At 50.0% G+C, this 26,805-nt stretch overlaps 1 protein-coding gene across 4 annotated transcripts in view; it reads left to right on the top strand.

Annotated features, from left to right (window-relative positions):
• Nucleotides 1-26,805, top strand: part of ATF6 (activating transcription factor 6) — a 401,392-nt gene that overhangs the window by 19,898 nt on the left and 354,689 nt on the right. For all 4 annotated transcript variants that reach the window (XM_045028792.1, XM_045028791.1, XM_045028790.1 and 1 more), the window contains exons 4-6: nt 1,983-2,074; nt 8,644-8,755; nt 10,832-11,041. In XM_045028792.1, the coding sequence (XP_044884727.1) occupies nt 1,983-2,074; nt 8,644-8,755; nt 10,832-11,041 (414 nt within the window). The remainder of the gene's footprint in view (nt 1-1,982; nt 2,075-8,643; nt 8,756-10,831; nt 11,042-26,805) is intronic.

The raw sequence follows: 26,805 nt of genomic DNA, 5'->3' as shown, positions 1-26,805 counted from the left end.
TGTTTCAGCTATGACTATCTTAAAAGAGTGACTACTAGGAATATTGACTTCAGTGGTACTGCTTGCTGGAGTAGGCTTTTTTGTATACAGAGATCACTTCATTGATTTTCCTGGGATGGGACATGGCTGTTGTTTTGGTCTCTCCTACAAGTCTCATATTCTTTAGTTGCTGTAGTCTTACTACATTCACTTGGGTGGTTTACTCCAGAAGTTAATGTTTGGAATAGAACAGCATATTTCTTGCATGAGCTAAACTCCTAGTGTTAGACCTTTGTGCAGCTGACCTTCACAGACAAGGTCAGCTCCCAGACAGCTGCACTCTGCAGCACGGTATGGGGAGGAGGCGACCAGCTCTCTGTGGAGAAAGAAGTAGTTTGGGGCTATTTAGGAAAGCTGGACGAGCACAAGTCCATGGGGCCGGATGCGCTGCATCCGAGGGTGCTAAAGGAGTTGGCCGATGAGATTGCAGAGCCATTGGCCATTATCTTTGAAAAATCATGGCGATCGGGGGAGGTCCCGGATGACTGGAAAAAAGCTAATGTAGTGCCCATCTTTAAAAAAGGGAAGAAGGAAGATCCAGGGAACTACAGGCCAGTCAGTCTCACCTCAGTCCCTGGAAAAATCATGGAACAGGTCCTCAAGGAATCAATCCTGAACCACTTAAAGGAAGGGAAAGTGATCAGGAACAGTCAGCATGGATTCACCAAGGGCAAGTCATGCCTGACTAATCGAATTGCCTTCTATGACGAGATAACCGACTCTGTGGATGAGGGGAAAGCAGTGGATGTACTATTTCTGGACTTTAGCAAAGCTTTTGATACAGTCTCCCACAATATTCTTGCCAGCAAGTTAAAGAAGTATGGGCTGGATGAATGGACGGTAAGGTGGATAGAAAACTGGCTAGATGGTCGGGCTCAACGGGTAGTGATCAATGGTTCCATGTCTAGTTGGCAGCCGGTATCAAGTGGAGTGCCCCAAGGGTCGGTGCTGGGGCCGGTTTTGTTCAATATCTTCATTAACGATCTGGAGGATGGTGTGGACTGCACCCTTAGCAAGTTTGCAGATGACACGAAACTGGGAGGAGTGGTTGATACGCTGGAGGGTAGGGCTAGGATACAGAGGGACCTAGACAAATTAGAGGATTGGGCCAAAAGAAATATGATGAGGTTCAACAAGGACAAGTGCAGAGTCCTGCACTTAGGACGGAAGAATCCCATGCACTGCTACAGACTAGGGACCGAATGGCTGGGCAGCAGTTCTGCAGAAAAGGACCTAGGGATTACAGTGGACGAAAAGCTGAATATGAGTCAACAGTGTGCCCTTGTTTCCAAGAAGGCTAATGGCATTTTGGGTTGTATAAGTAGGGGCATTTCCAGCAGATCGAGGGATGTGATCATTCCCCTCTATTCAGCACTGGTGAGGCCTCATTTGGAGTACTGTGTCCAGTTTTGGGCCCCACACTACAAGAAGGATGTGGATAAATTGGAGAGAGTCCAGCGGAGGGCAACAAAAATGATTAGGGGGCTGGAGCACATGACTTATGAGGAGAGGCTGAGGGAACTGGGATTGTTTAGTCTGCAGAAGAGAAGAATGAGGGGGGATTTGATAGCTGCTTTCAACTACCTGAAAGGGGGTTCCAAAGAGGATGGATCTAGACTGTTCTCAGTGGTAGAAGATGACAGAGCAAGGAGTAATGGTCTCAAGTTGCAGAGGGGGAGGTTTAGGCTGGATATTAGGAAAAACGTTTTCACTAGTAGGGTGGTGAAGAACTGGAATGGGTTACCTAGGGAGGTAGTGGAATCTCTTTCCTTAGAGGTTTTTAAGGTCAGGCTTGACAAAGCCCTGGCTGGGATGATTTAGTTGGGTTTGGTCCTGCTTTGAGCAGGGGGTTGGACTAGATGACCTCCTGAGGTCCCTTCCAACCCTGAGATTCTATGATTCTATGATTCTAGTGTAAAAGTCTACTTACCGCTCTCTTGTAGATGAAAACTTGAAGGAAGAGCCTCAGTCGCCAGCCACTTCAATTTGTTCAGTCCCTTCACCATTATCAGACTCTTCAGTGCAGCATGTGCCTGTAAGTAATAAAGTCTTGGTGCCTTATGTTTGTGCAGTTATGTTGTATGAACTGACTTATGGTTCATTGTGACCTGTGTCAGCTGGCCCACTGAGCCGCTAGGGGACAGTGGGGAGCTACAGCCTCACTGGCCGGCCTGAGTCACACCATCTGTCACTAGGGAATTAGTGGAGGGAGGGGCACCGGCAAGAGTCCCTAGCACATTCCTCCGGCTGGGGAGCTCCGGCAAGAGTCCCTAGTGTTGTCGGGATTCTGCTGGCCGGGGTAGGGGAACGCAGGCCCAACCAACTCCACTGAGTTCCAGCCCAGGGCCCTGACAGTGGCAGGGCGAGGGTCCCGCCACTGTGTCAGCGGGGGTCCTTCCACAACACACTGACCAAATAGACTCACTGCACTGTGCAGTTCTGTCCCTGGGCTTCTTCCTACCTGGTCGCTCGAGCAAGTCCCTCTGGCGCATCCCTGTACTCTGCTGCTGGCAGCTCCAGCTCCTCCGGTTACTCAGCAGAGGGCTGTCCTGGTAGCCCCAGTCCTTCCTCCAGGTCAGGTTTCTCCTGGTCCAGGGCCTCCCCTGGTGCAGCAGCAGGGTCTGAAGGGAACAGCCAGCGGTCTGCATCTGCCTCCCTTCCTGGAACTGCCCTGATGGGGTTACTGGGCTAAGTGCCCTGTCTTTTGTACTTCCTGTTCCACCCCTCCCCTTCCGGGGGGTGGAGTAAGCTTGGCCTGACCCCGCCCACTCAGGCTGAGAGAGTGGCTCTTTACCCTCAGGTTCGGAAGGAAGCCACCCTGGCTCCCTACATTCATATAGAAAATACAAACGAAAGGCGCAATCTAAGCTTAAATTCTGCTCAATTTCACAATATAAATGAAAGCAATTTGTCATACCTACACCTGAAACACTGACTTTTCTTTTAACATTCTCCTGTATAAAGTGTTTTCTTTCCTTGCCACTGTGGGTGATCCAAACAAACAGGGGGATATATGTACACAGCATGGGGTGTAGAAACATGTAGAAGTGTCCTATTACATGCACATTCTAGGGCATCCACCTTTATCCAGTTCCTAGGGCTCAAGGCGTAACTCATTTGATTTAGGCACCCCCACCCTTTCCCAGTTCCTAAGGCTCTGGGCGAAAGACACCTACTCTTACCCAGTTCCTAGGGCTCAGGGCCATCCTTACCCAATTCGTAGGGCTCAAAGCATAATCTTCTGCAGGTTTGCAGCACCTTTTACCAGTGAAAGAGCCTTACACAGTAATATCCTCTACTTATTAACAATTACCAAGCAGAATACACCTGCTAAGCACACAAAGCTATGCTCAGCAATCCTGATCATGCAGGTGGACTTTCCCTGTTGGCCAGGCAAGGTTGGTCTCATCTGGGTTGTGGTTTCTGCATGTCACTGTTGTGCAGAGGATTCTTAGCAGCTCTGATCTTAGGTTGTGTCTTAAGAGGTGAGTTCTTCTTCCAGGTCTTTCCTTCTTCTTATTCTTTTCCCAGCTGGACTCCTTCTTGGACCCAAGTTTACAGTGAAACTTGAGTCCTGCTTAGCTATACTGTAACCAATCATTTTACTAAAATATTACAAAATAACTCTGACCAATCATAACACATTGTGAAACAATTCTTTTACCAATCAGACCCCACCACCTTAGCTGATATAAATCTTACAAAATTAGTTATGCAAGAAATCGAAACAATCAAAGAACCAGATAGAGACCATACACATAAACAGTAGAGAAGTAGGGACCATAAAGGCAAAACAGTAGAAGTATAGATTTTACAATCACAACTGTTAATAAGTGACTTCTTGCCAGACAGAATGCCATCAAGCAAAGTTTTCTGTAAACACCTTAAGAGATTCCTTACTTATATGGTGATGGTGGGTATTATGAGGAGGGGTACCTTCTTAACTTCCTGATATTACACTGTTTTGATATAATTTAGAAGAAATGTGAGGATATCACTTTCTGTTTCTTGGTTCATGGCTGCTGCTCTCCTAATATGGCTGCAGCGAAAGGCCTCAGACCTTACACTATGCTGTGCATGTGTACAACTGCCTGTCTTGAACAACGGCCTGCTCCTCCGACAGCTGGATTGATCACTGCCTGCCGATCCGGTGGGTAGTATAAACATACCCTTAGGGCTTTCAAGATTACAAGCAACTGTCTGAATTCCATCCAGGAACTTGCAGGCAGTCAGTGCAACACAGAGGTAAGGTAGGAGATAAAGTGGTCTTTGAGGTAGCTAGGTCCTAATCCTTTAAGCAAGTGTGTACCATAAGGCCGGGACAATGAGAATTCATAGAATCATAGAATATCAGGGTTGGAAGGGACCTCAGGAGGTCATCTAGTCCAATCCCCTGCTCAAAGCAGGACCAATTCCCAACTAAATCATCCCAGCCAGGGCTTTGTCAAGCCTGACCTTAAAAACCTCTAAGGAAGGAGATTCCACCACCTCCCTAGGTAACCCATTCCAGTGCTTCACCACCCTACTAGTGAAAAAGTTTTTCCTAATATCCAACCTAAACGTCCCCCACTGCAACTTGAGACCATTACTCCTTGTTCTGTCATCAGGTACCACTGAGAACAGTCTAGATCCATCCTTTTTGGAACCTCCTTTCAGGTAGTTGAAAGCAGCTGTCAAATCCCCCCTCATTCTTCTCTTCTGCAGACTAAATAATCCCAATTCCCTTACCCTCTCTTCATAAATCATGTACTCCAGCCCCCTAATCATTTTTGTTGCCCTCCGCTGGACTCTTTCAAATTTTTCCACATCTTGTAGTGTGGGGCCCAAAACTGGACACACCAATGAGGCCTCACCAATGCCAAATAGAGGGGAATGATCACATCCCTCGATCTGCTGGCAATGCCCCTACTTATACAGCCCAAAATGCCGTTAGCCTTCTTGGCAACAAGGGCACACTCCTGACTCATATCCAGCTTCTCATCCACCATAACCCCTAGGTCCTTTTCTGCAGAACTGCTTCCTAGCCTTTTGGTCCCTAGTCTGTAACAGTGAATGGGATTCTTCCGTCCTAAGTGCAGGACTCTGCACTTGTCCTTGCTGAACCTCATCAGGTTCCTTTTGGCCCAATCCTCTAATTTGTCTAGGTCCTTCTGTATCCTATCCCTACCCTCCAGCGTATCTACCACTCCTCCCAGTTTAGTGTTATCTGTAAACTTGCTAAGAGTGCAGTCCACGCCATCCTCCAGATCATTAATAAGGATATTGAACAAAACCAGCCCCAGAACTAACCCTTGGGGCACTCCGCATGAAACTGGCTGCCACTAGACATGGAGTCTTTGATCACTACCCGTTGAGCCCGACGATCTAGCCAGCTTTCTATCCACCTTATAGTCCATTCATCCAGCCCATAACTCTTTAACTTGCTGGCAAGAATACCGTGGGAGACTATATCAAAAGCTTTGCTAAAGTCAAGGAATAACACATCCACTGCTTTCCCCTTATCCACAGAGCCAGTTATCTTGTCATAGGAGGCAATTAGGTTAGTCAGGCATGACTTGCCCTTGGTGAATCCATGCTGACTGTTCCTGATCACTTTCCTCTCCTCTAAGTGCTTCAGAATTGATTCCTTGAGGACCTGCTCCATGATTTTTCCAGGGACTGAGGTGAAGCTGACTGGCCTGTAGTTCCCCAGATATATAATAATAATTGGAGATATACCTATCTCCTAGAACTGGAAGGGACCTTGAAAGGTCATTGAGTCCAGCCCCCTGCCTTCACTAGCAGGACCAATTTTTGTCCCAGATCCCTAAGTGGCCCCCTCAAGGATTGAGCTCACAACCCTGGGTTTAGCAGGCCAATGCTCAAACCACTGAGCTATCCATCCCTCCCTCTTCCCTTTTTTTAAAGATGGGCACTACATTAGCCTTTTTCCAGTCATCCGGGACCTCCCCTGTTCGCCATGAGTTTTCAAAGATAATGGCCAATGGCTCTGCAATCACATCTGCCAACTCCTTTAGCACCCTGGGATGCAGCGCATCCGTCCCCATGGACTTGTGCTCATCCAGTTTTTCTAAATAGTCCCGAACCACTTCTTTCTCCACAGAGGGCTGGTCACCTTCTCCCCATACTGTGCTGTCCAGTGCAGCAGTCTGGGAGCTGATCTTGTTCATAAAAACCGAGGCAAAAAAATCATTGAGTACATTAGCTTTTTCCACATCCTCTGTCACTAGGTTGCCTCCCTCATTCAGTAAGGGGCCCACACTTTCCTTGACTTTCTTCTTGTTGATAACATACCTGAAGAAACCCTTCTTGTTACTCTTAACATCTCTCGCTAGCTGCAACTCCAAGTGTGATTTGGCTTTCCTGATTTCACTCCTGCATGCCTGAGCGATATTTTTATACTCCTCCCTGGTCATTTGTTCAATTTTCCACTTCTTGTAAGCTTCTTTTTTGCATTTAAGATAAGCAAGGATTTCACTGTTAAGCCAAGCTGGTCACCTGCCATATTTACTATTCTTTCTACACATTGTGATGGTTTGTTCCTGCAACCTCAATAAGGCTTCTTGAAAATACAGCCAGCTCTCCTGGACTCCTTTCCCCCTCATGTTATTTTCCCAGGGGTTCCTGCCCATCAGTTCCCTGAGGGAGTCAAAGTCTGCTTTTCTGAAGTCCAGGGTCCGTATTCTGCTGCTCTCCTTCCTTGCTTGTGTCAGGATCCTGAACTCGACCATCTCATGGTCACTGCCTCCCAGGTTCCCATCCGCTTTTGCTTCCCGGTTTGTGAGCAGCAGATCTAGAAGAGCTCTGCCCCTAGTTGGTTCCTCCAGCACTTGCACCAGGAAATTGTCCCCTACACTTTCCAAAAACTTCCTGGATTGTCTGTGCACTGCTGTATTGCTCTCCCAGCAGATATCAGGGTGATTAAAATCTCCCATGAGAACCAGGGCCTGCGATCTAGTAACTTCTGCTAGTTGCCGGAAGAAAGCCTCGTCCACCTCATCCCCCTGGTCTGGTGGTCTATAGCAGACTGCCACCATGACATCACCCTTGTAGCTCACACTTCTAAACTTAATCCAGAGACTCTCAGGTTTTTCTGTAGTTTCATACCGGACCTCTGAGCAGTCATACTACTCTCTTACATACAATGCAACTCCCCCACCTTTTCTGCCCTGCCTATCCTTCCTGAACAGTTTATATCCATCCATGACAGTACTCCAGTCATGTGAGTTATCCCACCAAGTCTCTGTTATTCCAATCACATCATAGTTGCTTGCCTGTGCCAGGACTTCCAGTTCTCCCTGCTTGTTTCCCATGCTTCTTGCATTTGTGTGTTTCTTGCATTTCTTGCATTTGAAGTGTTTGGGCGCCTATGGCGTCTGAAGAGCATCAATGTGAATTATTTGCTTTGCTGCCAGTGAGTAAGGCTGCAAATCTGTTATGGAAGTCACAGATTCTGTGACCTCCGTGACTTCTGCAGTGGCTGGTGTGGCTGACTCCAGGGCCGCCCCCCAGGGCCAGCCACACCGTCTGCTTCTGGGGCAGCCCCGGGCCAACCACCTGCTTTGCCCCCCCGAGCTGCAGTAGCTGTGATCCAGGGACACCTCCTCCCTCCCCTCAGCTGTAGTAGCATTACCCCAGAGGCCCCCCTCCAGAGCAGCGATGCCCGGAGCCCTCAGAACACCTAAGATTTAGTCCAGGGTATTTATAGTAGAAGTCATGGACAGGTCAGGAGCCGCAAATTTTTGTTTAATGTTTGTGACCCATCCATGACTTTTACTAAAAATACCCATGACTAAATCTTAGCCATACCAATGAGGCATGCTGGCTGCATGCTGTGCCAGTATGTGCCTCATTTGAGAGGTTGTGCTCAGCCCCAGAGGATGTTAAGAGAATATTTTTTTGTTTTGTTTTGTCTTTTTTAAAGCAGCTATTCATTGTGATTTGGTTTCTTCAGTAATGAGAAACAGCTTTTCAGATCAACTTAGTTCAGGCCCAGCTTGAATGACTCTTTGTTTCAATTATCAGTTGAATATTATTCGTCTTCTATAGGGAGACTAAATCCTGTGTTAACAAGGAGATGGACTCACTGATCTTTTGATCTCTAGATTCTATCATTCTGAATCCTCTGTTCTGTTCGCTCTACATGGGAGCTCTGTACTTTAGAGTGCTGTATAGGGCCTGCTCCCACTGAAGTCACAGGGACCCACAGGGAAATCTGTACTTGGGAGTACTACCTACATATGGTCCAGTGGCCTTGGACTTGGTCTCAGGAGACCTGGATTCTGTTCCTGGTCACTGAGATGCTTGGTGACTTGGGCAAGGTTCTTCACCACTCTCTCATCCATCATCTGTCTTAGCCTTCAGAACCCTCAGGTATATCTCATGTATATATAGAACCCCTAGCATAATGGGGCTAGATCTTGATTGGGGCCTTTGTGCATTACTGGAGTACAAATAATTAATAGAGGAAGAGTGGAATATTAGATTTGTGGTCAGTAGCACAGATCTGAAAGCAGAATCCGAACAACATTTGAGTGCTTTTGTAAGCACATTCTTCTGTTCTGAGAAGGATTGTCATTTGTTTTATATATTCTTTGTCAACAGGAAGATTTGGACTTCAGCACCAGCTCCCAGATGTCTCCTCTCTCTCTGTACAGCAAGAGATCTGGAAGTCAGAAAGATAAAAAGCTCACTTCCAATGCTGCACACCAGTCTGGTAAGAGTGATCTGCTTACTTTGACCACACAGCTTGTTGTATTAATTTAAATGGAATATATGAGGTGAAGGTGTTTACATAACCAAGTCACTGTCCAATATTAAACAGTGTTAAACAAGGTTCAGGGTTCAGAGTAATTCTGGATAGTTTTCTGAAAGCATCTGCTCAGTGTGCAACAACCATAAGAAAAAAAAGCTAACAGTGTTAGGAACCATTAGGAAAGGGATAGATAATAAGACTGAAAATATCATAATACACTATGTAAATACCGGGTACATCCACACCTTGAATACTGTGTGCAGTTCTGGTCACCCCATCTCAAAAAGGATATATGAGAATTCGAAAAAGTATTGAGGAGGGCAGCAAAAATGAATAGGTCTATGGAACAGTGTCCATCTGAGGAGAGATTAAAAAGAGTGGGGCTGTTCAGCTTAGAAAAGAGGTGTCCGAGGGGGATATGATAGAGGTCTGTAAAATCATGAATGGTGTGGTGAAAGTGAATAAGGAAGTGCTATTTTTCCCGTCACATAACACAAGAACCAGGGGACACCTGATGAAATTAATAGGCAGTAAGTTTAAAACATAATGAACTACTTCTTCAAACAAGCACAGTCAACCTGTGGAACTAGTTGCCAGAGGATGTTGTGAAGGTCAAAAGTGTGGGTTCAAAAAAGATTGAGAGAAGTCCATGGAGGATAGATCCATCAATGGCTATTACCCAAGATGATCAGGGACATGCTCTGGGTGTCTCTAAATCTTTGACTGCCAGATGTTGGAACTGGACAGCAGGGGATGGATCACTTAATAAATTGTTGTGTTCTATTTGCTCCCTCGGAAGCATCTAGCACTGTCCATTGTCAGAAGACAGGCTGTTAAACTAGATGGAATATTGTTCTGGCCTAGTGTGGCTATGTATACAGAGAGCTCAGCATGCTTAGTACTGTGGCAAACATACCATTTAAAGTATCAGAGGGGTAGCCGTGTTAGTCTGGATCTGTAAAAGCAGCAAAGAATCCTGTGGCACCTTATAGACTAACAGACGTTTTGCAGCATGAGCTTTCGTGGGTGAATACCCACTTCGTCGGATGCATTTCGTATTCACCCACGAAAGCTCATGCTGCAAAACGTCTGTTAGTCTATAAGGTGCCACAGGATTCTTTGCTGCTTATACCATTTAAAGTCTTTTTGACCTTTTATTAAAGATAAAGAAAAGAAGAAAAAACAGATAAAGCATTTGAGATGTAAAGTATTAAGTAAGGCTTTTGTTTTAATATCTCTTGCTCTTTTTCCCGTTAGCTGAGAGAGCTTTAGAAGGAAAAACAATCTTGTTGGACAGTCTCTTTGATGGGATCAAAGTAGGAACTGTCCTTTTGGGGAAAAGAGACGTTAGTTGTGATTGGCTAGAGCTGTTACAATCCGATCCTGTTTCATCTTAGGTAGTGGTTGGGATTCAGCTGGAGCTTATAGAGGAGGTGGTGTCATTTGGGTCCCTCTCTCTGGTCTGGTCTGGTCAGGACATCTCTCAGGATTAGGATTAAGTCCTGGAGTCCCAGGAGATGGTGAGGCTGACAGCCATGATGATGCAGCTCACGCAAGTAGCCAATTTTTCTCCCCAAAAGTCTCTCTTTTTAGGGACCCCAAAAGGGAATTGTCAGTGGAACAGTCCATCCTCTCATTGGTGGACAAAATAATTAGGCCTATTATCCAACACACCAATTTTGTTTGTTTTTAATTTTCAGTCCCACACTTGTTGTGTACCGAGCATGATAGTAACACAGTCCTTGAGTTCGTTTTATGAACTTTCACATACTCTTTATAGTTGAGCTCACAATTAGGGTAAATTTGCAGGCCCAATTATCACATGCTTTGCACAAGAAAATGTTCACAGAAAGGTGTCAGCAGTCCAGTTCTAGTAGACAGCTCTTTTATTTCTGATAAGATAAATCCATTTGTGCATAAGACACATCTTTTAATAAATAGATGGACAAAGAAAGACTTCAGTAACCCTTACACAGTGTTGTATAGAATTTTTATTTTTAGATTTCGTGGTTCAACTCAGATTTTTTCTTTCCCCAGCAAACAGCTCTGTGGGGACACCAAAAAGATCTAGTCAGACAACATCCAAACCTTCAATTCAACCGAAGCCTCTCTTGCTGCCTGCAGTACCTGAAGCTCAGGCCAGCCTTGGCATTCAGGCTAAAGCCATCATTATTCAGGCTCTTCCAGCGCTTTTGCCACTGACAAAGCAGCATCCAGTTGTTAGTATCCAACCGGCCCCTCCTAAAGGTACGTGACTAGTTATGATTGAGCAGGGCTTGAGATGGATTCTTTTTTCTTTGAAGGTACACAGGGAAAAAGCCATATTCTGAGGTAAGTAAAGTGAGTGAAAAAGACATCTGAAACAGAGGACCCAGAAAGGGCAGGGGGAGGCTAAGAGCTTTACTGACGTGAAAAGATATAAATACTCTCCAAAATGCTATCAAGACTACTACATACTGACAAAGAAGCAGGAGAGGATCTGGGACACTCGGAGTTTCCTAAGATCTATTAAAAAAAGAAATTGCAGGAAGGAGCACTTGGTAATTCCTCCCTGTGGGCCACCCTCAAGCCCTTTCACCCTCCCTCCAGGGAAGAGCTGAGAAAGGAAACAAAGGAAATTAGCTGTGACTATCAGCTAATCAAACAACATACACAAACCTCGTAGGACACCAAAAATCAAATCCTCGTCTTAAAAAAGTAAATGTTGTTAAAAACAAAAAGGAAAACAATGCATCTGGACCGTAGGCTAGATCTTAAAAGAAACAATTACAAAAATTAAGCACCCAAAATAGCTTTCTTGGGGGTTCAGCTTAAAGGTTACCAGCAAACAAAAGCATCTGAGGTTAGCACAGAGGAGATCCACAAGCCTTAAAAAATAAACAGAAATAAACCTGATCACATCTAGCTAAACATTCTGATCTACTTACACATCTGGAGTTCAGATAAGTAGTTCTAGGTATGATCTGATGATTTATGATCATACCTGGCTTAAAGCTACTTACAGCATTGCTGCCCTGTCCCTCCAGCCCAGAGAACAACAGACAAAGGAAAAGTTTATTTCCCAAATTTAAAAATTCTAGCCTTCCCATTGGCTCTCTTTGGTCAGGTGTGCACTCCTTTTCTTTTATCTGTGGACTTGTTAACCCTTTACAGGTAAAGCAAGCAGAGAACAGACCAAGAGGGATTTTATAGCTAATTGGCTGGCTGGGTGTTCATAAAAGGGAGCCCCCTCCTTTATTTATCACACAATGTGTAACTCATTGCTCCAGAAATTAGAGTCTAAGAATTTAGTAGGATCCAGAAAATAAGAGATGTTTGTATGAATAATGAAAATGTCCACAATTAGGTTAGGATTACAAACCGACTTGAAAAACAACAAGGAGTCCTTGTGGCACCTTAGGGTACATCCACACTACCCGCCGGATCGGCGGGTAGCGATCCATCTATCGGGGATCGATTTATTGCTTCTCATCTAGACACAATAAATCGATCCCCGAACGTGCTCCCGTCTACTCCGGAACTCCACCAGGGTGAGAGGCGGAAGCGGAGTTGACGGGGGAGCCGCGGCCGTTGATCCCGCGTTGTGAGGACGGGAGGTAAGTCGAAATAAGATACATCGACTTCAGCTACGCTATTCTCGTAGCTGAAGTTGCGTATCTACATCGACACCCTCCCCCAGTGTAGACCACGCCTCAGAGACTAACAAGTTTATTTGGGCATAAGCTTTCGTGGGCTGTAACCCACTTCATCAGATGCATGGAGTGAAAAAAAAGTAGGCAGGTATAAATATACAAATATCAACAGAGGGAAAATTACTTTTTGTAGTGCTAACAAGAACATAAGAACATAAGAAAGGCCGTACCGGGTCAGACCAAAGGTCCATCTAGCCCAGTATCTGTCTACCGACAGTGGCCAATGCCAGGTGCCCCAGAGGGAGTGAACCTAACAGGCAATGATCAAATGATCTCTCTCCTGCCATCCATCTCCATCCTCTGACGAACAGAGGCTAGGGACACCATTCTTACCCATCCTGGCTAATAGCCATTTATGGACTTAGCCACCATGAATTTATCCAGTCCCCTTTTAAAGATTGTTATAGTCCTAGCCTTCACAACCTCCTCAGGTAAGGAGTTCCACAAGTTGACTGTGCGCTGCGTGAAGAAGAACTTCCTTTTATTTGTTTTAAACCTGCTGCCTATTAATTTCATTTGGTGACCCCTAGTTCTTGTATTATGGGAATAAGTAAATAACTTCTCCTTATCCACTTTCTCAACATCACTCATGATTTTATATACCTCTATCATATCCCCCCTTAGTCTCCTCTTTTCCAAGCTGAAGAGTCCTAGCCTCTTTAATCTTTCCTCGTATGGGACCCTCTCCAAACCCCTAATCATTTTAGTTGCCCTTTTCTGAACCTTTTCTAGTGCTAGAATATCTTTTTTGAGGTGAGGAGACCACATCTGTACACAGTATTCGAGATGTGGGCGTACCATGGATTTATATAAGGGCAATAACATATTCTCAGTCTTATTCTCTATCCCCCCCCCTTTTTTTTTTCCCTATCCCCTAACAAGGCACTATAAAAAGTAGTTTTCCCTCTATTGATATTCACCCCTTCTTGTCAATTGTTGGGAATGGGCCACATCCACCCTAATTGAATTGGCCTCCTTGGCACTGACCCCACACTTTGTAAGGCAACTCCCATCTTTTCATGTGCTGTATACCTGCCTACTTTTTTTCACTCCATGCATCTGATGAAGTGGGTTATAACCCACAAAAGCTTATGCCCAAATAAATTTGTTAGTCTCTACAGTGCCATAAGGACTCCTCATTGTTTTTGCTGATACAGACTAACACGGCTACCCCTCTGAAACCTCCTTCAGGCCATGACCCACCACTGACTGATAGGGGAAGGAAGAAGCTTCGCTCATGGGTAGGTTATTCCATAATTGCCTACTACAGGGATTCTTTCACCTTCCTTTGAAGCATCTGTTTCTGACTGTGGTCTGAGACAGAATACTACACACGCCATTCTTCTAGTCTGGTATGGCTATGTTCCTCCCTGATGTTCTCACAAGTCTTAGTTACCTATGCTTTCCCCTTAAGAATTCATAATGTGAAACTATTATTAATTGTAATTTTGGTGCATGTTTTGATAATGAAGCTTCCTACTAGAGAAAGAACTGGAACTATTATTTCTGTTCAGATAGGCCACCAAAGAGGTGTTAGAGGTTGCTGACTGGTCACACCCAGCCCTGTGCCAGATTTGAACTAGAGAGGAAAGGTTCCTTATTCCCTTAACAGTCCTCTAAGCTCTGCATTCTTGGTTTTGGCTGCCATACTTGCTCTGTTATTTGCTAAAGTGTGCTCAGTCTTCTTGACGAGCTCTGAGCTGTATTTTATCCTCTTGCAAATTCAGAACAGACCTGTGGAACGGCAACTGATTCTCTGAAACTGTCTCATGTAGTTGTATATTTTGACCAGCAGATGGCGAAAAGTACTTACAGTTCAGCAGCTGTTTGAACTAAAAAGGCTTTGAACACAACAGTAGCAGGAAATGTGAAAACTTGCTGTATGTGTGTGTGAAAATGCTTTGGTAGAGATCTAAGGAAATACATCTTCACTATTGATTGCTTCTCCACTAGGAGTTAGGCTAAAGCCAGAGAGACTGGCAGAAAGTTTTTGTCATGTATGATTTGCCTAAATTATCAAACTGCCTGAACTACAAGTTCACTTTCTAGTTGGGCTGACACAGCCCTTAATCCTTTTGAAGTACTTGTCCAATGAGGTGCAATTCATTTCAGTAGTATTTTGAATAAGATGGTGAAAAGATCCCTTTCTCTAAAGTGGAAATATGACAATGGTGGGAAGGGGTACTACTTGGCTCTTGTGAACAAGTGTTAACATAAGATCAGCTTCCCCCTTCCCTTGCATAGGTGGTATGAGTGTGGCTTGGGGAAGGCATGTGAGGAGGAAATATCATTGAGGAGGTCAGGACCCACACCCAGGGCTCCTGCAGAAATTTTCTGTTTACTTTCTAATTGTAAACTTTGTCATAAACTCTTGAGGAAGAAAACTCTTCTGTGGAGCTGGTCCCCCAGCTTAGAGGGTGTCCTTAGTCAAAATTCCACCTATCTACTGCAGCAGGCAATTGTTGGCTGGTATTCTCCACCCCTGAGGTGGCTGAATTTCGGTACTGCAGAGCATTAGGATCTTGGGATGAAAAGTGCTAGAGGAATTTGGAAGAACTGACTAGTTAGATCAGACTCGCTAACTGATGGTGAGCAGCCTGAGTTTGTAAATCAGAATTATTTAGACCTTGGTCTGCTTCTCGAGTCAGAAGTAGGCGCTCAGGTGAAGAGAGGTTTTTCCTTCTGCATCTGGTGTAATGAGTATGACCTTTGATTTTGGCTACAGATCTTATTAATCTAATTAGTATTACAGCAGTGCTTAGAGGCTAGGGCCCATTTTGCCAGGCACAGTACAAATATATAACGTGTGGACCTTTATATTGTCATTTGTATTACCATAGTGCCTAGTCACCTTAGTCACGGCCCGGGACCCCATTGTGCTAGATGCTGTACAAGGCACAACAGACAGACAGATGAAGTGATTACAGTGAGACAACATTAGTCAGCCTGATGGGCAGTGGTCTCAGGATACCAGTGGCTTAACTGTTGTCAAGATGTTTGTAGATATCACAGCAAAGTAGTTTTAGGGAGGGATTTGAAGGAGGATAGTGAGGTGGCTTGACAGACATTTATGGGGAGCTCCTCCCAAGCCTGAGCAGCAGCATGGAAGAAAGCATGAGGGATGGGAGTGAGGGATAGCTCAGTGGTTTGAGCATTGGCCTGCTAAACCGAGGGTTATGAGTTCAGTCTTTGAGGGGGACACTTAGAAATCTGGGGCAAAAATCAGTACTTGGTCCTGCTGGTGAAGGCAAGGGACTGGACTCAATGACCTTTCAAGGTTCCTTCCAGTTCTAGGAGATAGGTATATCTCCAATTATTATTTAATTCATGGGGAGGGGATAGCTCAGTGGTTTGAGCATTGGCCTGCTAAACCCAGGGTTGTGAGTTCAGCCCTTGAGGGGGCCATTTAGGGATCTGGGGCAAAAATCTGTCTGGGGATTGGTCCTGCTTTGAGCAGGGGGTTGGACTAGATGACTTCCTGAGGTCCCTTCCAACCCTGATATTCTATGATGCTTGCTTGAAAATTTAACAAGAGGGCAATGGAAGATGGGGTCATGGGCCAATTGAGTCAACATCTCAATAGTGAGTGACACAATGGGTATGGGGTATGGGGGGGATATGACATTCTGGAGAGCATTCCAGGCCAGTGAGAAGCTGTCTCACTCTTGCCCTGCAACCTGTGGTGCCTCACAATGCTTTGCTGCTGTAGCTTCCAACCTGGGCCCCTCATAAATAGCTTAACTGCATGCAGATCCCATCTGTGTGTAGCTGCAGGCTTCCAGCACATTCCAGTCACTCTCTAGTTTGCACCAGCTTTGATTACCACTTGCAGAGTAACTCCAACACACTCCTAGTCCTCAAAACTTGTTTCTGCACAGTCCAGCCCTCTCCTGGACAGGTCAGATATTTTAAGTCCATTGCCCCTCTAAGGGGATCAATATCAACAGTTTGCTACTTGGAGTTACCCACACAATTCAGTTTAAACACAGCAGTGGATTAGTTTTGATTAAACAATAAAACAAATTTATTTAACTACAAAGACATGGGTTTTAAATGAGCACAAGTATAAGTCATTAAAGTGAGAAATGATAAGAGAAATAAAGATAAAACGCTTCCTGGTACTAAGATTTGACAGACTAGACTTGGTTCAAGGTGAAATCCCTTACCATGTATTTCCAGTAACATTGCTGACCAAATTCTCAGGCCAGGATCTGCTTCCAAAGGCTGTTTCTTCTTCTTCGAGTGATTGCTCCTATCCATTCTATGTAGGTGTGCGCGCCGCGCGTGCACGGTTCTTCGGAACATTTTTAGCCTAGCAACTCCGGCGGGCCGGCTGGTGCCCCCTGGAGTGGCGCTGCCATGGCGGCGGATATATACCCCAGCCGGCCCGTCCGCTCCTCAGTTCCTTCTTTCCGCCCGTGACGGCTAGTAGGAACAGTGGAGTGATCTGCTTTCCTCCACAGCCTTAGCGTTCTCCGATCGTTAGTGTATATAGTTATCATAGTTGTTAAGTTTTGTTAATAGTTCTATAGTTAGTGTTACGATAGTCATTAGGGAATTAGAGGGGTTAGCCCTCTTCTTCCGCCCCGGTGCGGGCTTATGCCCGGACCGGCGGGTTTCAAGCCCTGCGCGGCTTGCCAGCGGTCTATGCCGGTGAGTGACCCGCACGACTCCTGCCTCCGCTGTCTTGGAGAGTCGCACCGGTCGGACAAGTGCCCCATTTGCGTCGCTTTCAGGCCTCGCACGAGGAAGGAGCGGGACTCACGGTTGAAACAACTCCTCATGGAGTCGGCCCTCCAACCTCTGGCACCAGCACCGGCGGCGCCAAAGACTGCCTCAGCTAGCAGCGCGCCGACCGCACCCAGCCGCCCCGGTGCCGATGATGCATCTCGGCACCCGGCACCGAAGACCCGGCACCGCTCCATCTCCCCGGGAAAGAAGCGCAAAGTGCCGAAGACGGTCTCGGACAAGCACAAGAGACCGTTAGCCCAGCCGCCTCCGACTGTAACGGTGCAGGCTGAGGCTGTGCACAAAACGTGCACCGTGCTGTCGACTCCGGCGCCGCAAGGCCCGTCGAGTCCGGCACCGCCCGGCTCCCCGGTACCTACCGAGGAGGAGCTGAGGCTGCCGTCCACGCCCGAGGCGTTCGCGACGGCAAGACATTTGATTGACCTTACCGCTGATGCAAGCGCTCAGCTGCCGGTGCCACCGGTGCGGACTCTCAAATCTATTGGGAAGCCACTTATGATGCGCCCCCCGTCCCCGGGCCTCCGAGCTGATCGCAGCACCGCCGCCAGATCTCGCTCCCGATCTCGCTCACGGCACCGCTCTCCACCGCACCGGGCATGACGATCCACGTCGAGACGACGCTCCCCGTCTCCTCGCCGGTCGCAGTCCTGGTACCGCTCCCAGTCGCGGTACCGGTCGCACTCCCGGCGACGTTCCAAGCCCTGGTCGCCGAGTCGCCGGCACCGCACCAGGTCCGGCTCCAGGCACCGCGAGAGGCGTCGAGAGTCACGCAGTCGCTCCAGGCGCCGCCGCACGCGGTCCAGATCCGCATCCCGGCACCGTCGGTCGAGCTCCCGGCACCGTCGGTCGCGCTCCCGACGCCGCAGGTCGAGCTCCCGGGGCCGCCGGTCGAGCTCCCGGGGCCGAAGGTCGAGCTCCCGGCACCGCCGGTCGAGCTCCCAGCACCGCGCCACGCGCAGGTCCCGTTCGCCGGCTAGACCACGTGACGACCGGCACCGTCCGTCGGCACCGCGGGGGCACTTTACTCCGGCACCGGACGTCCGCCCGGCCACCGCTTCGGCCCCCCCCGGCCATCAAGAGAGCCCTCAGTCGCTTCCCCTGGGGGCAGCGCAATTGACTTCCGGGCGGGGTCCCTCCCACCAGAACATGGACCTCAACAATGGGGATTTTGGGTGCCTTGGGCCGAACATGTACAGGGGCCTCCCCTTCCGCCGCGACAGCCAGGCTCGGTGCGCTCGGTACCGGTAGCCACGGTCAGCAGGCCACCTCCGTCCCCCACTCCACAGGCCGCCGCTCACGGCACGCACTTAGAGCATGAAACGCGGGCACCTATTCCCGCAGACACGGAGCAGGCACCGGAAGAAGTGCTACCGGGTCCTTCCTCATCCTCCTCCCCCGATGAGGCGGTGGCAGGGGCGTCACCGTCGGAGCCTCCGCCGATCGACCTCAAGGCTCACCAGGACCTTCTCAGAAGGGTAGCTAAGGCCATCAACCTACCCGTGGAAGAAGTCCAGGAGGTCGATGACCCCATCACGGACGTGGTGGGGGCGGAGGCCCCCGTGAGGGTAGCGCTCCCCTTCATCCGGACAATTCAAAAGAACAATGCCGCTATCTGGCAGTCGCCCTCTTCCGTCCCGCCTACAGCGCGCGGGGTTGAGAGGAAGTACTCGGTCCCCCCGAGGGGGTACGAATACCTTTACGTTCACCCGGCTCCGGACTCTCTAGTTGTCCAATCTGTCAATGACCGGGAGCGACACGGACAGCCCGCCGCTGCGCCAAAGTCGAAGGAGTCCAAGCGCATGGACTTGTTAGGCCGGAAAATTTACTCAGCGGGCGGCCTCCAACTCCGCATCGCCAACCAAATGGCCCTGCTCTCGAGATATACATTCAACATCTTGGGCTGCCTAGCGAAATTTGCAGAGCTCACCCCGCAGGATTCCCGCCGAGAATTCTCGGCACTGCTGGAGGAAGGAAAGCTGGCTTCCCGAACCTTAATTAAGGCAGCGGTAGACGCAGCGGACTCGGGGGCCAGGACCATAGCGTCAGGGGTAACCATGCGACGCATTGCATGGCTTCAGTCCTCTACTCTGCCGCCGGAGGTCCAATACACGCTCCAGGACCTTCCTTTTGAGATGCAGGGTCTATTCTCAGAAAAGACTGATACCCGCATTCAGACCCTAAAGGACGGCAGAGTGGCGATCCGCACATTAGGAATGCACACGCCGGCCATCCAAAGGCGTTCCTTCCGGCGTCAACCTTATCGCCCCTTTCAACACAACCGACCTCGCCCGCCTAACAATAGGCGCTCAGCCCCCTTCCGCCGCAGACCATCGGGCGGGCGGCGTAATCAAGCCCAGGGATCGTCCAAGGCCCCTCAAGACCCAAAGACGGCCTTTTGATGGGACGCCCGAGGGCCGCTCACCTCTCTCCAATCAGGATCCACCCCTTCTGTTTTCCGATCGCCTTTCCCGCTTCCTCCAGGCGTGGTCATCTATAACATCAGACAGTTGGGTCCTCAGCACTGTCCAATACGGCTACCGCCTACAGTTCATTTCGCCCCCTCCCTCCCACCCACCCTCCCTGTCCCTCTTCAGGGACCCCTCTCACGAGCAAGTCCTCTTACAGGAGGTCCAATCTCTGTTGAGCGTGGGTGCCATCGAGGAGGTGCCTCCCAGCAGGCGAGGCAGGGGATTCTATTCCAGATACTTCCTCATCCCCAAGGCGAAAGGAGGCCTTCGTCCCATCTTAGACCTCCGGGAGCTCAACAGACACCTGTGCAAGCTCAAGTTTCGAATGGTAACCTTGGGGTCCATTATCCCTTCCTTGGATCCTGGAGACTGGTTTGCTGCCCTCGACATGAGGGATGCCTACTTTCATGTGGCAATCTACCCCCCCCACAGACGCTTCCTGCGCTTCATGGTCAACGGAGCTCATTACCAGTTCGCAGTGCTCCCCTTCGGCCTCTCCACCGCGCCGAGGGTATTCACCAAGTGCATGGTGGTCGTCGCCACAGCCCTCCGCCGTCGTCGCATCCACGTCTACCCATATCTCGACGACTGGCTGATTCGGGGCCACTCCCAAGAGCTGGTGGCGAATCAGGTGACCGAGATTCTACATCTGTTCCGGTCTCTCGGCCTGCTTGTCAACACCGAGAAGTCCCTCTTAGTTCCAGCGCAAAGAGTGGAGTTCATAGGAGCGGTCCTCGACTCCAATCTGGCCAGAGCGTGCCTCCCTCGCACTCGGCACGAGACGTTGGCCTCCCTCATTCGGGAGCTGCAGGCCTTTCCGACGACAACGGTGCGATCCTGCCTCCGCCTCCTGGGTCACATGGCAGCGTCCACATTTGTGACCGCACACGCCAGGCTGCGACTTCGCCCATTCCAAATGTGGCTGGCGTCGGTGTACCGCCCTCATCGCGATCCCCTAGACATGGTGGTAACGGTGGCAAAGCCCGCTCTCCAGACGCTCACCTGGTGGCTGGACCCGGAAACGGTCTGCGAGGGAGTTCCGTTCCGCCCGCCTCGCCCGTCAATCACCTTGACGACGGACGCCTCGGCGCAGGGCTGGGGGGCTCACGTAGGAGACCGACACACCCAGGGTCTCTGGTCACCCCAGGAGCTCTCCCTCCATATCAACGTCCGGGAGCTGAGAGCGATCCGCTTAGCTTGTCTCGCCTTTCGGGCTCACCTGCAGAACCGCTGTGTAGCGGTCTACACGGACAACACCACAGCCAGGTTTTATGTCAACAAGCAGGGCGGAGCGCGGTCCTCCCCACTTTGCAACGAGGCATTGCTCCTCTGGGATTTCTGCGTAACCCACTCGATTCGCCTCGAAGCGTTTTTTCTGCCAGGAGCGCAGAACACGTTGGCCGACCGCCTCAGCAGGTCCTTCGCCTCTCACGAGTGGTCCCTTCGCCCAGATGTGGCTTATTCCATCTTCCAGAGGTGGGGCTTTCCCCAGATAGACCTCTTTGCTTCCCGGTCCAACCGCAAATGCCACAGGTTCTGCTCCTTCCAAGGTCAAGCTCCAGGCTCCCTCTCAGATGCGTTTCTCCTGTCATGGACAGAGCCTCTTCTCTACGCGTTTCCTCTGTTTCCGCTCGTCCACCGAGTGTTACTCAAGATCCGGAGAGACAGCGCCCGCATCATACTCGTCACTCCGGCCTGGCCGAGGCAGCACTGGTATACCCTGCTGCTCGAGCTGTCGGTTCGGGAACCCATTTCCCTTCCGCTGTGGCCGGACCTCATAACCCAGGACCTCGGCAGGCTTCGTCACCCGAACCTGCAATCGCTGCATCTTACAGCTTGGTTCCTGAGTGGTTAACCGACGCAGAGAGGGATTGCTCCGCGGCGGTGCAGCAAGTTCTGCTCGAAAGCAGGAAACCTTCAACGCGAACTACTTACCTCGCCAAGTGGAAGCGCTTTGCCCTCTGGTGCGACCAGAGAGGTATCAACCCTTTCTCGGCCCCCATCCAGACTGTCCTCGACTACCTTTGGTACCTCAAAGGTCAAGGTCTTGCAATCTCGTCCCTCAGGGTGCACCTGGCAGTGCTGTCAGCATTTCGACCAGCTATAGGAGGTCGCTCGATCTTCTCCAACCCGATGGTATCGCGATTCCTTAAAGGGTTAGACCGTCTCTACCCGCAGGTGCGTCCTCCTGCTCCGACATGGGATCTGAACCTGGTCCTCGCCCAGCTCATGGGCCCACCCTTCGAGCCCCTCGCTACGTGCTCTCTCCTCCATCTTACCTGTAAGACGGCCTTCCTCGTGGCGATCACATCCGCCAGACGGGTCTCAGAGCTCCGCGCCCTGACGGCGGGTCCCCCGTATACCGTCTTTCACGGGGACAAGGTGCAGCTCCGACCACACCCGGCCTTCCTCCCCAAGGTGGTGTCGGCCTTCCATCTCAACCAGGAGATCTTCCTCCCGGTCTTCTTCCCGAAGCCGCATGCCTCGCCTCGGGAACAGCAGCTGCATACCCTCGACGTCCGCCGAGCACTCGCGTTCTACATCGACCGCACGAAGCCTTTTCGGCGTTCGTCCCAGCTGTTTGTGGCAATAGCTGACCGCATGAAAGGCGAGCCAGTTTCCTCGCAGCGGATTTCTTCCTGGGTGACGTCCTGCATCAGAACGTGTTACGAGCTTGCTCGCGTTCCCCCGTGCCGACTCACCGCACACTCGACGAGGGCACACGCCTCATCGGCCGCTTTCCTGGCCCATGTCCCCATCCAGGACATCTGTAGAGCGGCCACCTGGTCTTCAGTCCATACCTTCGCTTCCCACTACGCGTTGGTGCACCAGTCTCGAGACGACGCAGCCTTCGGCTCTGCGGTATTACACTCCGCCACGTCTCATTCCGACCCCACCGCCTAGGTAAGGCTTGGGAATCACCTACATGGAATGGATAGGAGCAATCACTCGAAGAAGAAAAGACGGTTACTCACCTGTAGTAACTGGTGTTCTTCGAGATGTGTTGCTCCTATCCATTCCAATCCCGCCCTCCTTCCCCACTGTCGGAATAGCCGGCAAGAAGGAACTGAGGAGCGGACGGGCCGGCTGGGGTATATATCCGCCGCCATGGCAGCGCCACTCCAGGGGGCGCCAGCCGGCCCGCCGGAGTTGCTAGGCTAAAAATGTTCCGAAGAACCGTGCACGCGCGGCGCGCACACCTACATGGAATGGATAGGAGCAACACATCTCGAAGAACACCAGTTACTACAGGTGAGTAACCGTCTTTTTTGTTGTCTTAGGTGAAAGAGAGAGAGAGAGATGAATAGAGAGAGAGAGACCTTGAGGTGTTTTTCCCTCTCACTTTTATAGTCCAGTCCCCTTTGAAATGCATTTTCTTGAGGGTTACCCTTAGATAAAGTTTATTCCTGCTTTGAAGACAGAGACAAGGAGTCTCGTGGTCAAAGAGGTTTCATGCTGTTGTGTGCTAAGATGCAGATCTGTTTGTTCTTGCCTCCCTTCCTTAACAATGAATAGTCACTTGACTGGTGATTGCTAAGGCTAAGATTTGTCATGGTAATTTTTCGTAAAAGTCACAGATAGGTCATGGGCCATAAACAAAAAATTCATGGAAGCCCGTGCCCTGTCAGTGACTTTTGCTGCTGTGGCTCCGTGGTTTCCCCCGCCACTGTGGTGGCTGGGAGCTGTGGGGTCCCCCCCTTCGCCCCCCACCCAAGGCTGTCACCCATCGCTGGGACCCTGACGAGAGCCCCCAGAGGAGGCTGTCGCTGGAACCCTGCAGGGGGATCCTGAGGAGGCTGTTGCCTGTTGCTGGAACCCCGCAGGGGGAGCCTGAAGAGGCTGTCGCCCAGCACTGGGACCCTGCTGGCTGCCAGCTCCAGTCCCGCGGCCCCAGGGGCTGAAGCAGAAAATGTCACGGAGGTCTGTGGAAGTCACGGCTTCTGTGACATAAACGTAGCCTTAGTGATTGCCCATTGACTTGGATGACACCTGGCTAGAGGCATCAGCCTGTCTTCTGTCTTTGAGGAACCGCTAAATGCATTTGTCTGATAAACGCATTTCAGATCTAATTTCAGCTTGTGTTTATAACTTTAAGATATAATATTACTCAACTGTTCTGAAAAGTCTCATCTGTCATTAAAAAACAAAAACAAATTAAGTCTCTAGCAGTTATGATTGCAGAGTAAACCTTGACAATGTACTTAAGTGTAAATGATGCAAGGATAGCAGACTGAGTTTGCAGAGAGCCTGAAACCATAGCTCTGAGATGTGAACTGCCCATTCATTTCAGGAAATGCTAACTCATGTGCCAGAGATGATACTTTGAATGTCAGTGTTACTGTTTCATTGCTCATCAAAGCTTGGAAGAAAAGAAGTATTATCATAGTATGAAGATAGTATTGCCAATCCCAAGCGTTCAGAAATCATGAGTTGGGCCTCTGAATAATCATGATAGGTTTAAAATGCATGAAATTTAAAAAACAGTAAATATCAGGTGCTTTCTTATTTTCCTGCTAGTGTTTGAGCCTTTAGGGTTCACACTTTCAAGCTGCTTTTCCAGCAACCATGAGGACGAGAAACTACATGGGGATTGGAGAGGAGTAAAAGTGAGATTATTGCATAACATGGCTGCAGGAGCTGGGCTTTAAAAAAAATGCCAAATGTTATGAGACTTATGATAAAAATCATGAGAGTTGGCAATGCTTTGAAGATCTACACAATTTGCTCATTTTGGGTAGGCTTGTAACAACACATGGCAGGTTGAAGGGCATAGTGATGGATTTCATTTTTCAGCTTTCAGAAGTTTGGAAAATGCTGCAGTAACAATGCTGTATTACCCTTCAATGCCTTCATAAAGTCATTTTTCCCCCTTAATTTAACCTGCAGATGTTTCTGTTAAGCTTTGGTCAGCCCTCCCTCACCTGCCCCCAAAAGCTGTGTTGTATAAGAACGCCTATTTCTCAGAAAAACGGTTTCAATTTTAGGTAACTTAAGGACCTGGCTGATGTTGAATGTCTGTAATTTATACTATTTGCTTATGTCATTTATTTATTGAGCTCTATGCCCCTTTGAGTTAGTTTGTAATTTTGCTTATGAGTCATATTTCAATACATTAAATGTTTTAAGTTAATAACTGTACAGGAGGGGGCAAAGAGATGGGAAGAATGAGACACAGAAAGATGTAAATTCTTCTTTGAGTGATTGCTCCTATGCATTCCAGTTAGGTGTGCGCGCCGCGCGTGCACGGCTCTTCGGAAGACTTTTACCCTAGCAACACTCGGTGGGTCGGCTGGGCGCCCCCTGGAGTGGCGCCGCTATAGCGCAGGATATATACCCCTGCCGACCCATCTGCTCCTCAGTTCCTTCTTTCCGCCCGTGACGGCCGTTAGAACAGTGGAGCGCAGCTTAGCTGACCTCCACCTCCCTAGCTACTCGTAGTTTCTCTCGTTTAGTGTATAGTTTATAGTTGTAGTTGACTTTATTTGTTTGTAGTATAGGATTTATTTTCAGGGGTTCGGGGTTTATCCCCTTCCCCTCACCCGGTGCCGGGTCCAATGCCCGGTCCACAGGGTTTTACAATGCTCGGCCGGCCACAAGCCATTGCCGACAAGAGATCCTCTCCTAAGTGCCTCGAGGATTCTCAACTGACAGATAAGTGCCGCATTCGCGGGGCCTTTGATCCTAGAACAAAGGGGAGCGGGACTTTCGTCTCAAACAGCTCCTGAGGGAGGCAGCTCTTGCTCCTCCGCTCTCAGCGCCGAGCGCTGGTTAGTCTTCAAGGAGCGCTCCCTCGGCACCGGTTCCCCGGTGCCGCCAAGGCCTCCCGGCACTGGCCCTCGCTGACTCCGACGTCCACTCGCCATGGTTCCCTCTCCTGGAGGATGAAGAGGCACAATATACTTGCTGCGTCCGAGCCGCCTGCTCCGCAGCCGAGCGCTATGCTCAGTCGGATCGCCCGACACTGATGTCTGCCGCGGCACCGACATTATCCGCACCATTAACTCCGGCCAGGCAAGAGCCGTCGAGTCCGGTGCCGGAAAGCTCCCCGGTACGGACCGTGGTCGAGCTCGCTATGACGCTGCGTCCGAGCCGCCTGCTCCGCAGCCGAGCGCTATGCTCAGTCGGATCGCCCGGCACTGATGTCTGCCGCGGCACCGACAATATCCGCACCATTAACTCCGGCCAGGCAAGAGCCGTCGAGTCCGGTGCTGGAAAGCTCCCCGGTACGGACCGTGGTCGAGCTCGCTATGACGCTGCGTCCGAGCCGCCTGCTCCGCAGCCGAGCGCTATGCTCAGTCGGATCGCCCAGCACTGATGTCTGCCGCGGCACCGACAATATCCGCACCATTAACTCCGGCCAGGCAAGAGCCGTCGAGTCCGGTGCCGGAAAGCTCCCCGGTACGGACCCTGGTCGAGCTCGCTATGACGCTACGTCTGAGCCGTCTGCTCCGCAGCCGAGCGCTATGCACAGTCGGATCGCCCGGCACCAAGGTCGGCTGCGGCACCGACAATGCCCGCACCATTAACTCCGGCCAGGCAAGAGCCGTCGAGTCCGGTGCTGGAAAGCTCCCCGGTACGGACCGTGGTCGAGCTCGCTAAGACGCTGCGTCCGTGCCGCCTGCTCCGCAGCCGAGCGCTACGCTCAGTCGGTTCGCCGGCACCGATGTCTGCCGTGGCACCGACAATATCCGCGCCGTTAACTCCGGCCAGGCAAGAGCCGTCGAGTCCGGTGCTGGAGAGCTCCCCGGTACGGACCGTGGTCGAGCTCGTTATGAAGCTGCGTCCGAGCCGCCTGCTCCGCAGCTGAGCGCTATGCTCAGTCGGATCGCCCAGCACCGATGTCTGCCGCGGCACCGACAGTATCCACACCGTTAACTCCGGCCAGGCAAGAGCTGTTGAGTCCGGTGCTGGAAAGCTCCCCGGTACGAACCGTGGTCGAGCTCGCTTTTCAGCGGCGTCTGAGCGGCCCGCTCCGCAGCCCGAGCGCTCTACTACGTCGGGCTGCCCGGCACCGGTGACTGCTTCGGCACCGACAGTATCAGCACCGTGGACTACGGCCTCGCAAGAGCCGTCGAGTCCAACACCTGAATGCTCCCCGGCG

This window comes from Mauremys mutica, chromosome 8 (assembly GCF_020497125.1).
Source record: "Mauremys mutica isolate MM-2020 ecotype Southern chromosome 8, ASM2049712v1, whole genome shotgun sequence".
Taxonomy (NCBI): Eukaryota; Metazoa; Chordata; order Testudines; family Geoemydidae; genus Mauremys; species Mauremys mutica.
Note: the sequence above shows the minus strand (reverse complement) of the source record. Positions and strands in the feature narration are given on the sequence as shown.